The sequence below is a fragment of the Amblyomma maculatum genome, chromosome 8 (genome assembly GCF_055883805.1).
Source record: "Amblyomma maculatum isolate TAMU_Amacu chromosome 8, ASM5588380v1, whole genome shotgun sequence".
NCBI lineage: Eukaryota > Metazoa > Arthropoda > Arachnida > Ixodida > Ixodidae > Amblyomma > Amblyomma maculatum.
This window is the reverse complement of record NC_139351.1, coordinates 93,380,445-93,393,666: the sequence shown is the minus strand read 5'-3', so window position 1 is coordinate 93,393,666 and position 13,222 is coordinate 93,380,445. Positions and strand designations below refer to the sequence as shown.

General features: G+C 44.0%; 1 protein-coding gene across 1 annotated transcript in view; it reads left to right on the top strand.

Annotated features, from left to right (window-relative positions):
* The window catches only part of LOC146181832 (apolipophorins-like), a 68,148-nt gene that overhangs the window by 24,629 nt on the left and 30,297 nt on the right, over positions 1-13,222 (top strand). Inside the window, exons 10-19 of the mRNA XM_084576835.1 lie at positions 868-1,014; positions 1,901-2,048; positions 2,570-2,853; positions 3,300-3,476; positions 3,631-3,774; positions 5,276-5,472; positions 6,199-6,381; positions 8,003-8,255; positions 9,446-9,602; positions 11,951-12,208. Coding sequence (XP_084432961.1) covers positions 868-1,014; positions 1,901-2,048; positions 2,570-2,853; positions 3,300-3,476; positions 3,631-3,774; positions 5,276-5,472; positions 6,199-6,381; positions 8,003-8,255; positions 9,446-9,602; positions 11,951-12,208 — 1,948 coding nt within the window. The remainder of the gene's footprint in view (positions 1-867; positions 1,015-1,900; positions 2,049-2,569; positions 2,854-3,299; positions 3,477-3,630; positions 3,775-5,275; positions 5,473-6,198; positions 6,382-8,002; positions 8,256-9,445; positions 9,603-11,950; positions 12,209-13,222) is intronic.

Here is a 13,222-nt window from a genome sequence, read left to right as displayed (position 1 = left end):
TTTGAGCTGAAATCATTGCTTTAAATCTTCGATCGGACTCAAGCTTCTGGAATTAGAATCCGTCGGGGGAGCATAATGCGACAGAAGGTGTGCAAGGATAATAGTAATAGTTATTACTTAATTCAATTAGTGCGCACGAGCAAAAAGCAAGTTACATTTTTCTATCGCGCACACAGGCCGGTGATAAAATATATAGTTTGTGTAGCTGACAGCACTCACCCACTGAAACAAACCAGGCCCGATTGAGAATTTCACCATGCGGCACTTTGGTCAATACCTTTGGATAATACCTATACATTTTCAGCTGCAGTACGTCATCAATAGGTGACATATCATGCATTTGAGAATGTGTGAAATCCCAGTCGGAAAAAACTACAGAAAAAATTCCATTGTGAAAACAGAATGTCTGTGCAGATTTTGAAAGTAAACCTGGTGTGACAACAAGAATTCCTGTGGTAGCATCAGAATTTTCTGTAACTGCAACAGAAAAGCAGTGCACACTTAGATACTGCAGAAAAATTCACTAGCACTAGAGGTGAGCACTGCCGAAAATCGTGACGTTTACGACATAAAGTTTGTCGTAGATGCCAGAACAATAGATTATTTTGTCTTATATTTGACTCCGTTCATTAGCTTTTTCGACTTCGATAAAATGTTACCTGGGCATTACGCATGCTGTGAACACAGCTAAATAAATGTTTTTTGCTTTACATATAAGCTGAACTAACCTGAAATAAATTATGGAGCAGGATCAATCTTTTGATATAAATAAACAGTTCACAGTGTCTTGCGTCACATCTTTGTGAGCATGCGATAAGAACACGATAGTGGACACAAGTGAACCAAGACATGGCTTATGTTTTTCAGGTGATAACTGCTCTTAAGGGATTCGGAAACCTGGGCTACTACGGCGATGCCATTGACACCATCATCGAGTGCGCGATTGCAGGAAACAGCCCATTGCCCGTACGCATCGCAGCCATTCAGGCAACCAGGAGGGAATGTTCCCCGAAGGTACTGTCCTTTTTAAGCATGCCCGTTTGATAGTCAAAATCTGAGAATGGTTAGGGGCTCTACCTTCAGATATCACGTTCGTTCCTGTTAATAAATTTTTTCCAATCGCCGTTGAAGCTAAGTATTTTTACCTGCGGACTCCGGGCCAAGTTTTTTATATAATTTGCTGCTCCTTTGGGGTAATTTCATCATAGGAAATTTCAACGTGTTTCTTTTTGTGGTTTAAAATATGACAGTTGTAAAATGAAAATTTTTGAACTAATTTTGCACAGAAACTTGGTAGATAAGGTACATGTTTTCCATGCCCCAGGAGTTAATTGACCGTCCACTTATTTTCAAATTGATGATGAGTACAAACTGAACTGAATGTGTATTAATAGATTATCGCGCACTAAAGACAAGAAAACTATTCAGAGTGAAAATAAAAAAAAAACTTTATCGAGTGAGAAAGGCAAAAAAAAAAAAAAATTGACATGCAGGTGTCGCCACCTCCTGTAGGTTTCGCAAGAAAACTGTAGTGCGTCGACGCGTTTTTGCCGCGAATGGCTGAATGCATGGAGAATGGCTTGGCGAATGGCTTGGTGAAGCTATCATTTAATTCGATGTAGTGATCACGAAGTCCTTCTAGTTCTTTGCGTGATGCCCTGAACCCAATTTTCTCCTCAATAAATGTCTCGTTCGGTTTCGGACAATGAATTATATTGCCAGAAAAGCTACAGAATTGACTGTCACTGAAAGAAAAGTTTAATTGAGGTACAAATTATGGGAGAACCAATGTTGGATGATGATGTGTGTCTTAAGTTTTTTGCTTTCCCGAGAACAAAAGTTGGATTGCGACGTCCTGAGTGCGCTTTAAAGCTGCTCATTCACTGTATTTCTGTCGCAGATGCATCCCAAGCTTTCCGAACTCATGAGGACACCCACTGAGGACGTTGAAATCAGGATTGCAGCTTACCTCGGAATTATGCGCTGCCCCACGATGGAAGACGTCATGGACATCAAGAAGATGTTGGAGAAAGAGGAAATCAATCAGGGTAAGCGACAAGCGTCAATACGAACACGATAGAGAAGGTTATGTGGGAAGTGACCTCGTTTAAGGGAGGGGGGGGGGGGGGGGGGAGCGACGAGGTTATATTACTTTTACCTGTCAGATTTGGAGAAAACCAATGTCTGAGAGAGTCTTAGAATATACAGGTAGCGCAATAAGGACGAGGACAAAGGAAGAGACCACAAACACGAACGCTACCAGTCCTAAGAGTCTACTTTGACGCCATAACTCAGCTCTGGGAATCTTGCACAGTCTCCTTGCGTGGCCCCAGGAGGGCTTGACTGTTCCGAAGAGTGCTATGACTTTATCCGAAATCCATGCTTTTCTTAGACAGAAGGCAAGAGTGGTAGCGTTCGTGTTTGTGGCCTCTTTCCTCATCCTCATTGCGCTATCTTTTTATTTCTAAGAATGTTTCACCAACTAGCCCAGCAACACGTTTTACTGAGAGAGTCTCTAGATTTTATTATCTCTGAGTGCGTCTTCATTCTGCGTCCACTTACATCGCAGTGGGCTCGTTCATCTGGTCGCACATGAAGAACCTCCAGGACACAGACTCGCCCACCAAGATGGCGCTGCGCTCGCTCGTCTCCGGCATCTACGTGCCTGGCAAGTTCGACAGCGACGCTCGCAAGTCCTCGCAGAACATCGAGTGGTCCAAGCTGTCCGAAAAGTACAACGTGGGTGGCACCGCTGACGCCAACATCGTATACAGCCCCAAGTCTTTTATTCCCCGCTCCATTGACCTCAACTTGACAATGGACCTCTTTTCGCATTCGATCAACATCTTCGAGGTGGGTTCCTTTCGATTCTTTCCTTTTTCCGTGCTGTCTATATATAATCTTCTTTCGAATTTCGTTCAGTAGATAAAGAATGCTCTCCAAGCCCAGTTCTTTCATGATGCGCCCAACGAAGGTGTTTTGCTCTGAAACAACCGCCATGTTGTTGTAAAAAACCTCTCAGTGTGGGTGGTCATAATGCTTTCTTCTTTCCCTTATAGGGACAATGTTTTGCCTTATAGCTTAATCGACCATCGAGTACTTTCTCTTCTCGTCACGTGTCCAACACAACGCTCTTTTGTTTATCTTGACCTCGGGATGAATATTGAATTCTCCATTTAAAACGCTGTCCTAGTTTGGATCTTTGACGTTAACCACAGAAGCTTCTTTTCCTGTTGTTACCTGAAATATATTTAATTCTGACTGTCTCAAGTGACGGCCTTTTTCAAATGCCTATTCAGATTGGTGGCCGCGCCGAGGGCTACGATCACTTGCTCGAAAGCCTTCTCGCCCCCAAGTCGCACCTGAGGAGGACGAACGAGGTCGACTCTTTCTGGGGTCGCCTGAGTGACAAGCTGAGCCGATCTCGCCGCGCGGCTTCAGCCAAGAACACCAAAGTCGACATCTTCGACGACAAGGTGAGCTTACCTTGAATTTTTGTTTTGCAGGAGCGGCTGTTGGCAAGAAATGATTTCGCCTTGTGGGTGGCTACCTAAGCTGCCGTGAAGCTGTAATTTTTTTTTTCAGGACTCGGGTTTGTCGCCTTAACATAAGTATGTTGTCTTTATGCAGGTTAACATCATGAAACCGAAAGAGCCGAGTGGGTCGCTCTACTTCCGAATGTTCGGCAACGAACTGGCCTGGTTCGAGCTTCCCACCATGGACGACATTGTCAACTTCGCCAACGGCGTGCGAACAAACAGCTGGCTGGAGCAGGTTGGTCTTCTATGGGTTTCGCTCACAAGCTTGTATATGCTTCCTAATCGTTTTGTTATCAGTGCGATGACAGTGTTGTCAGTTTTGACGCGGCTGCTTTCAACTCGTAGCTTTGCATACTCCGTGTTAGTTGTAGGCTATAAAAGTCAGTTGTGTGTTGTAGTTATTTGTGGGCTAAAAAGAAGGAGATTTTCGGAACGTAAGAAAAGTAAATAATGTGCTCGTAGCTTCTCATCTCATCGATTTATGGCTGTCAGCGTCGAAAGTCTACAAGTGGTAAGACGGAAATAAATACAGAACATTTCTCCCCAAACGAAGCAATGAAGGGTTTCGCTACTTAACCGCAATCATGGCGCTTGCAAGCTGCCCCAGACAGCTGCATATGGTTTCAGTTCCGAAGATAAACTTTGAGTGCGTCTTAGTATACTATAATAAAGAAAATTAATAATTAATTAATTATTGTATCATATCATTCTCTTCTTTTCTATTTCTTGTTCCGCACTGCCATATAGAATTGTGTAAAAAGTTAGCAAGTGTGGACTGTCAACATTTGTCATTTTGTGCTTTCATTTTATACCCCAAACCTGCAACACCTCCGCAAGGAGGCTAGCAGTATGTATCAATTAAAATAAATAAATAAATAATAGAAAAAAGGGTCTACCTTCTACGGGGCATACGTAGCAGACGACTACTGCTGTCACGATAGCATTCCTGTGGACCAGTGACAAAATAAAAAAAATGACACTTAAATTGTCAGAAAATATATATATTTATATACCAGTGCTGTTCAACATAAATTTTGCTGTTCAAAACATGGTGTCCCTTCTCGGTATATTTCAGGCGCTGTAGAATATTGTTGATGTCGTTTACTTCTACTGGCAATGTAAGACAAGGTTACTATACAATACAAGACGGCGGTTAGAAGATGGTTGTAATTCATTAATGTTACTGTTATTTACATGACGATTGCTAAAATACTGCTTTTATTTCAAAAGCGTAGCTTTTTGGGCTTGGTGCATGAACATAGCAATATTGTAGCTCAAAACAGACACGACGGTCTTCTCGTGTGTCTTGTCTGTTTTGCGCTACAATATCGCTATGCTCATATGCTTTTATTTGTACCCATTATCTCAGGCATACGGATTTAACAGGTCAGTCAAGACAATGAAATGTCCCTACCAGCTACAATGATCACAACAGGCGTTTTCTGTCTCTCTTAAGTACGAATATTTCGCTGCATTGTCAGAGGTTTCCCTTTCACAAGGAAATGAGCGCCAATAGTACTGCCAGCTGAACTACAATGGGCGAATTGTTTTTTTTTTTTAGGAGTATTGTTGCGAGCAGCACGGGGATAGAAGCATAATCTCGGGAATCGGACCTGTCTCCACTATTAATCCTATTCCGATAAACGTTCGTGTCATAACTCTTTCTCATTCCTTGACATTTTACGGGTGTGATCGAAGATGTGACTGGTGTCTGTCTTTTTTTTCGTCTGACGCAGATCTTGAGCAAGAAGCAGAACGACATTGCCCGAAGCGCTATGCTGATCGACACTACGGTGACCGTTCCTACGATGACCGGTTTCCCATTCCGGGTCGACCTCAAGGCAACTGTCACTGGTGGTCTTAAGACCGACGGCCAGATAAACATGGCCGGAGCGCCCCAAGATATGCTTATCGAAGGATTCATCAAGCCTAGGTGAGAAAAACTGGACTTCGTTTTCGCGCATTATAAAGCTTAGAACTTTGCTGTACTAAGGAATTCTAACATTTTTAATAAATTTGATGTACTTCACCTTTTTACAACATTGTTGGCGATAGCAATTCGCGCATTCATTTTCCTGGTATTACCCGTTTCTTCAATTTTAATAACGAGCCAGGGTTCACGGCTAGGATTAGACTACATTTTTAATAAACAATCTCCTTGTTAATAAAATGACGAGAGACTTTAGCGACCAAAGTAGTGAAAGGCGAAAGCCTAGTGCCGCATTCTGTTACGCAACTGGCACTAATTAGTAATTCATAATTAGGTATTAAGAAGGAAAATAAATATTAAATAACTAATAATAACAATATGTAATTAATACCTCACTCAATCGGTAATTATTTAACAATTACTTATATATTCATTAATTAGCAATGAATTATTTAGTAACTGATCATTGATTGACATATTGATGCCATATAAAGCACGCATTCGAGCATACTGTGGTGTTGTTCTGTGATTGGTGGAGAACTCTATGACGTCATCCCGCCTCGGCCAATCAAAGCCGCCACAAAGGCGGGACACATTTTGTCCACGACAGCATGAGCCATTGAAGGCTTTCGCCTTAATAACACACTAGTGCTTGTTTAGTGCAAACTGCATCATCATTACTAATTTTCGACGAAACTTATTAGTTTTCCTCTTATTCCATTCCTTCAGCGCTTCGATCGACATGAGCGGTCTAATGTCAATCGACGCCGGTGTCGCCAAGCGAGGAATCCGCGTCTCCTCCACCATGCACACTTCGACCGCTCTGGACGGAAAGATTGAGATCAAGCCGACCGGAGAGATGAATTTCAAGTACAACATCCGCAACGACAAGCAGGAGATCCTCAACATGAAGTAAGCATAAATTCCCGCGGTGAAGTCTGGCGCTGTACTTGCGTCATGGTTAAGTAAGCAGAAAATAATGCTTTGTATTTGCTTCGGCGTCACGACTTTCAAGCATTAAAAGCGAATGAAGTTAAGCGTTTGCTGGTGGCACATTGCGAAGTAGACAAAGGAACTTTTAAAAAGAAAATGTTTGACAGTATGTCTAACTAACACGAGCTTCAGTAGCTGATTCAATCACGCTGGTTTGAGTTGAGTAACTCTTGCACTTCGGTGTGCAAGAAAGGATTTCAGGTAAATGCGTATTGGCTAGCATCTGTTAGTGCTTTGATGCGCAAGGAAGCACAGCTAGCGCAACTTCAGAGCTATGCTTGAAACATTGCCCAAGTGTTTGTTGACAGTATCTGTTCCAACGCGCTGTTGAGAAAGAATGCACAAGGTCAAGTAAAGGTCGGAAAAAAATCTGGGACTGAATGGGGCACAGCTTATTAACACAAGCTGGCTGTCATGTTTTGAAAGGGCCAAATTTAATGGGCATCGATAGGCAAGTGCGAATGAGATATGCAGAATATACTGTGGTTTTTCGAAGGAATCGACTGAAAACTTCGTTGTCACAATTAGGAAAACAAGCGTAGGTAGGTTGTTGAAACATGCTTCGTTAAGAGACAGTTCTGTGACAGTTCTGAAGAAATGAATTATTGTTATTTTAAATAATATTAGAAATAAAGCCACCTATATGCATCAAATTTACATTTGACAACTAATGATGAAAAATAGTAAGAACGTACAACTTCCGAATAATGCTTTTGGCGTTGAGACTCGTGTACAGATTTTGGAGACGATAGAAAAACATTCGAGCGATGCTAGATGTATAGCAGCTTTATGCTGTAGGCAGTTTCTCTAGACAGTGGGCACAAAACGGAGCTATAAGTACGCCTAATTTCGACCATTCTGATTGTCGTCTTTCATTAGTTCGCTTCTTATACCTCGCAACCCCTTTATGTTAGCTGAAGAGATCTGTGCTCAAACATAGTAAGCTGCTTTTTGTTCCTATTCGTAAGAAGCAAAATACCGCCATTTAGCGCGGTAGTAACCGTAAATCAACGAGAGCTAACTATCTTCTAGCCGAGCTTGCGTGAGCTTTTCCACACTTTTTTTTTTTTATTGCGAAAGCAATACTATGACAGCCAAAGTGAGATCTCGGGTGGCCGCAGCTACGCCGTGAGGAGGCGTAGCTACGGTCTCATCATAAAAAAACCGGCTTACCATGACATTTGAATTCATGTTAGCCCTATGCCATGGGCAAGAGCTTCCAACTCGGGTCGCTCCTTTCATATGGAAGGGTGATATAAGAATCAGCTGGCCAGAGCCGTTTGCATTCTGGTTATCCCTAGAGGCCACGTAGGCACGTCCATACGGCTTGGTTGAAGCGTGACTTTATATGTGTGCTGGTAGCTTACGCTCTCGCCTCATATCCTTAAAGGATGAGCTTAAGTGTCCCCAATAATGTAGCACCTTACACTGATAGGGCGTGATAGGGGAATAATGTAGCAGGCAAAGGAAGCTTCCGTTCCGCCGTTGCTTTTTCAATTCAACTAGCGTTAACCAGAGCTAAACCACAACTAATTTTCAGGACTGAGATCTACTCGGTCGACGCGGAGACGGAACAGCCACTGATGGCTCCGGCGACCAAGGAGTTCAACGGATGCACTCAGACCTTGTCCAAGGCTCTCGGTCTCAGCCTCTGTGCCAGAGGCAAGGTGCCCAAGCCCTTCTACAACAGCCGCGGATTCAACATGCCGTTCGACTTCAGCCTCATCCTGCAGAAGAACGACCTCGCTATGGAGGGTTACGAGCTAAAGCTGAAGTACCCCACCGACAGCGAGGTGAGGCTTCCACAAAACGCACTCAAATGAGCCGTTTGCGGAACCCGAAGCAGCCGCCAACGTCTCCTGAGGGACAAGCAGAATATTTTTTGAAGATGGAAGTCACACAGCTGAGTGTAGGGAATTGAACGTAAATTGCCAATAGTGGTACCCCGCCAGGTGGCACAGTAGTTAGGGCACTCGACCACTGTGTCCAGGGATGCCGTGGAGGCCGATTTGTCCTGGAGGTGAAAAGCTTGGCGCCCGTGTGCTGTGCTGTCAGTGCACGTTAAAGAACTGCAGGTGGTTGAAATTTTCGAAGCCCTCCACTACGGCGTCTATCATAGTCTGATTCGCTTTGGGATGTTAAACTCCTTAAACTAAACCAAACCAAACAGTATAGTGGTGGTGACACTCTTGTGCAGTGCTAGAGCAGTGTGCTGCGAAGCAAATTAGCTTGGAAGATCATTGCTAGCTGGGGTCAAGTACTCGAGCTTGCTCATTTTGTCCGCCTATCCCACTGTGCTTGACCGCAATGAAGCGTTATCTCTGGCCCTCGGTACCTGCAGTGAAATCCCGCTTTCTTTCCTCCGCAGAGAACAGACCTTGCACTCTCCAGCTGTACTCAACTCTACTTTCTGATATAACTTGATGTGCTTGACTGCCGTTTCTGGCTGGTTTAGTTGGTTTAGATTCAAGACTGGGATGATGCAGCGTGTGGTCACTAGACACGAGGTGCACACAGCAACTGTTATTAGGGAATGTTTCTGCTTCTTTATCGTTCTTTCCAAGCGTATTTCAGTAGAATAATGTGCAGGCCAATGAAAAAATCGATACATTATACGCGTTAAATCACACAGATTAAGGCTCACTAGAATAATATTTGATGGGGAACCACCGAGCATGTACTCGTCCTTCGTCACTGGCGGAACGTCTGTCGGCTCTTGACTACTGCCAATCTCAGTATTGTCCTGACTACTTTGGCTACTATATAGATCAGTATAGAACTCATCGGCTACTTTGACTATCTTGTCCATATTCGTGATGACATAGAAGAGGATATTTGTTGCCGTAAAGACAATGTAAGGTAATGACGGATTGTGTGCCAGTTCTACACGTAAATAACTTTAAATTGCTCAGAACTGTAATATCCTATTAGTTCACGATGTTATTTCATAATTTCTGTCATTTCTGTTTGTTTTTTGCCTCAGAGGAGCGACAACCTGTTCTACCAGCTCATCTTCGACACTCCGGGCTCCACGATCCAGCGCAGGCACCTAATCGAGCTTAACATCAACAGCCCTCCCGAAGGAGAGAAGACCATGCACTTCCTCTACCACTGTCCCTTGAAGAAGTTTGAGGTGTCCAGTAAGTGTCGACGATGTTGGCTCAGATAACGAGTTTTACGCTGTTGCTTCATGCACTCGCCTGAAAGAACAAAGCAGGCGGTCGAAAGAGCGAATTTCATTGGCCTAACGTAGGCAATGACCTAAAAGAATAACCCAACGTTCTGACAGGACAAGAGACATTTAGTTTAGCGCTACCGCTTACCGCTTACCGTCTATCGCTACGGCGCGAGCGTCAGTACGCATGTGCAAATTACCCGGAGGGCTACAGATGGCGCCACGTTCCTGTCAAATTCCGGCGGACTCTGCACGCAGGGACCAATAAGCGCGCATTGCTGACAGGGCGCGGTAGTGGTAGATGGCCGCGGTAAGCGAAAGCGGTAAACTAAAAGTATCTTTTAATTTTCCGGGCTCTGAGGCGGGGTACCCGGGTTCAGTTCCGGCCGCGGCGGTCGCGTTTAGATGGAGGCGAAACGCAAGGTGTCCGTTGTCAGCGCACGTAAGACAACCCCAGGCGGTCAATGCTATCCGGAGTGCTCCACTACTGCGTCACTCGTAGCGATAGTTGCTTAGGGACGGGAAGCCCCATAAACCATCAACCGCAACCCGGAATCGCCTTACGCAGGAGGGTAGGCGTGCTACAGATGTTTTCGCTTAACTGTGTGCGCCATGTGTCCAGGTGTGATAACGTGGAGACGTAGGCGTTGTGGCCATGATCGAGAGGAATAGCAAGATGCCACATGACCTACTGCAAGTAACAGGAGACATTTGAGAAGTAGTAATACGAGAGAAAGCCCAGAAAGGATGATATAACAAGGTTTAATGTCGCCAAATAAACACATGTGCTGTAATTTAATTATCCTCGTTAGGTGCTTGTAAATAAATACACCCTTACGCAATATAAAGGAAAGCATGCTGATGCCGATTAATCTTTGTCATTTAACCGTGAATGTGAAGCAAAGAAAGCTTATATTGCTAGTGATAGAAGCAGGGGTGGAAGTGCTGCTCCATTTGCTTCATTCTGCTCCAAACTGCTTTCCCTGCTCCATCCTGCTCCGAAATGCAATATTGCTCCAAAACTGCTCCAAACTGGCTGAATTTATATTCTGCCATCAAATTTAGCAGAACACGGGAACAAAGTCACAGCACCGGGGGAAAAGATATAACTCATCTTACACTGGGCTTAATGCAAATAAAATTTTTGTAAAAAAGGGAAGCATGGAGCATAATAAATATTTGTTCGCAAGTAAATTTAGTATGAGCCACAGGCGACTGAAGGGAATTAATCGTGCAAAAAATTCACTGTGCATGGCTCATAGCGCCTCCTCTCAGCCTTTTGAATCGCCGGCAGAGAGAGAACCAAGAGCAGCAAACGAAGCAGATAGTGCAAACTACTATGAGCTGTTAGAAAACTTGTCCGACTGCAAAAAGTGTGTGAGTTATTCTAATGGCTCTGCTGTAAGAACAAGTAAGCACTTCACCATCGAGCCTCTTTGTCACTGACAAGCTTGTTAGGCCTACGGCAGACAAAATCATACTTGAAGCGTTATGGGTTGGCACGCCAAAGGTGTCAGTCACTAGGAAGCTTCTCAAGAGTGTTGGAAAGCCATACTGGGCCTATCTCTAAGATGTTAAATATGAGCCCCAGCATTGCTCAAGCAAAGAATGATAGAACTATTGGCAATAATCTGAGCTCCAAATTAGCGGCACTGCTCGAGTGCATCAATGTGGTAGACTCAACATTTTAATCCGTGAAGTCAAAATAGGGAAATGCTTAGGTCACACTAGGTGTTCAGTTATGACAAGCGTCCCTTTTGCTGGGGTTCTGTTCCAAGTTGTTGGCCGTTCGTTTTGTCAGAGATGAGTGCGAAGTTGGAAAGGCATTAAACTTGCATAAAACGGAATCTGATTGGAGGTTTTGTGTTTTAGAAAGAGAAAACTGCAATTATCAGAGGCGTTTAACCTTAGAAACCTGGTCCAAAACATCATTCAACTGCTCAAACTTCTTTTCATTGCTCCAAAGCTGCTCCAAAATGGCTTCATTACTGCTCCCAAAGCTTCTCCAAAATGCTCAAGTCTGCTTCCACCCCTGTAGAAGCCATTTATCTCCTTAACGCACAGTGGCTTATTCCGACAAAATGCAGTGATTGAAAAATAAAACTAAATATAATTGTTTACAAACTGTGTCTGTCCAATGGAGCTCCAGGTTTTGCGTAAAAAGATGTCGAGAAATCTTTATAGCAATGAGCATAAAAAGTTCCCCAATTTGTGGTCAATTAAAATTGGCGCGGAACAAGACGATCGGCGATGCGTGCCGATGGCATTGCATTGAATCCAGGAAATCACGAATTTTTTCCTACATTCCTGCAGCCGCACTGAGGATCGACGGCTCGCCGACGCTTGCCATGTTGGAAGCTAAAGTGGATGATTCTCGGCGCTATTTGATTAAACTGGACGTCCCTTACGGAGAGGAGGCCGGCGCCGTGGTGTTCCTGGAGCCGCGACTCGAGATGAGCTGCCCCTCTACGCCCCCCGTCATTGTACAGGGTCGGATCGAGATGGGCCCGTCAGTAGTCTCCATCAACCTCGAATCCAATATGCCAAGAGACAAGCCCGCCTACCTCAGGGGTAAGCCTCGAGCGTTTTAAGGCGAAATCCTTTATTGGTTCATGCTGCCGTGGACAAAATGTGTTCCGCTTTTGCGGCGGCTCTGATTGGCCGAGGTGGGATGACGTCATAGAAGTCTCGGCCAATCACAGAGCCCCAGCCCAGTATGCGCGAATGCGTGCCTTATATGGCCATATGCCAATCAATGATCAATTACCAATTAATGAATAATTGTTCGATAATTAGGTACTACTAATAATTAAGTAATGCATCAATTAACTAATGAATGGCTAATCAATTAAGTAATTATTCAATCACCTCAGTTCAGTTCAGTCGTTCAGTCGTGTCCGACTCTTCGTGACCCTATTGACCATGTCACGCCACGCTTTCCGGTCTCTCACTATCTTTCTAACATCACATAAATTACCTAATGCCAAATAACTATTGACTAATTAAAAAATAAACAATAATTTATTCTAATTAGCGCCAGTTGCGTAACAGAATGCGGCACTCAGGCTTTAGACTTTCACTACTTTAGTCGCTAAAGTCCCACGTAATTTTTTATTCAGTGCACTCACTGCGAATGGAACAGAGGTGGAAAACGTGAACCGATGCACCTGCACTAACTACGAACTGATCTTTTTTCAATGGAACGATTATTTATGCGGGGGAACTGCGACCAACTTGTGAGAAGAAAACATTATCTGTTACACTACTAACAATTAAGAGGCGCTAAAAAGGAGAGAAAAAAGCACACAGACACCAACTAGGCTCGGGGAGTTTTACCATGCTGTGTGCCAGCCTAGTTGCTGTATCTAGCGCAGCCTTATAGCTTGACAGAATAGAAACTGTAGCGTGGGATGGGTTGCGCGTACTTCGAGACATCCTGGAGTATTTCAGTTCTCACCGCCATCTGTAAATATAGAGTGGAACGTTGGCCACTAACCATTTATTAATAACGCAATGTTTTTAATAAGCCAACACCACCTAGAGCTTAACTACGCAGTGGCGTTTATTGATCCTCGTACGGACTGT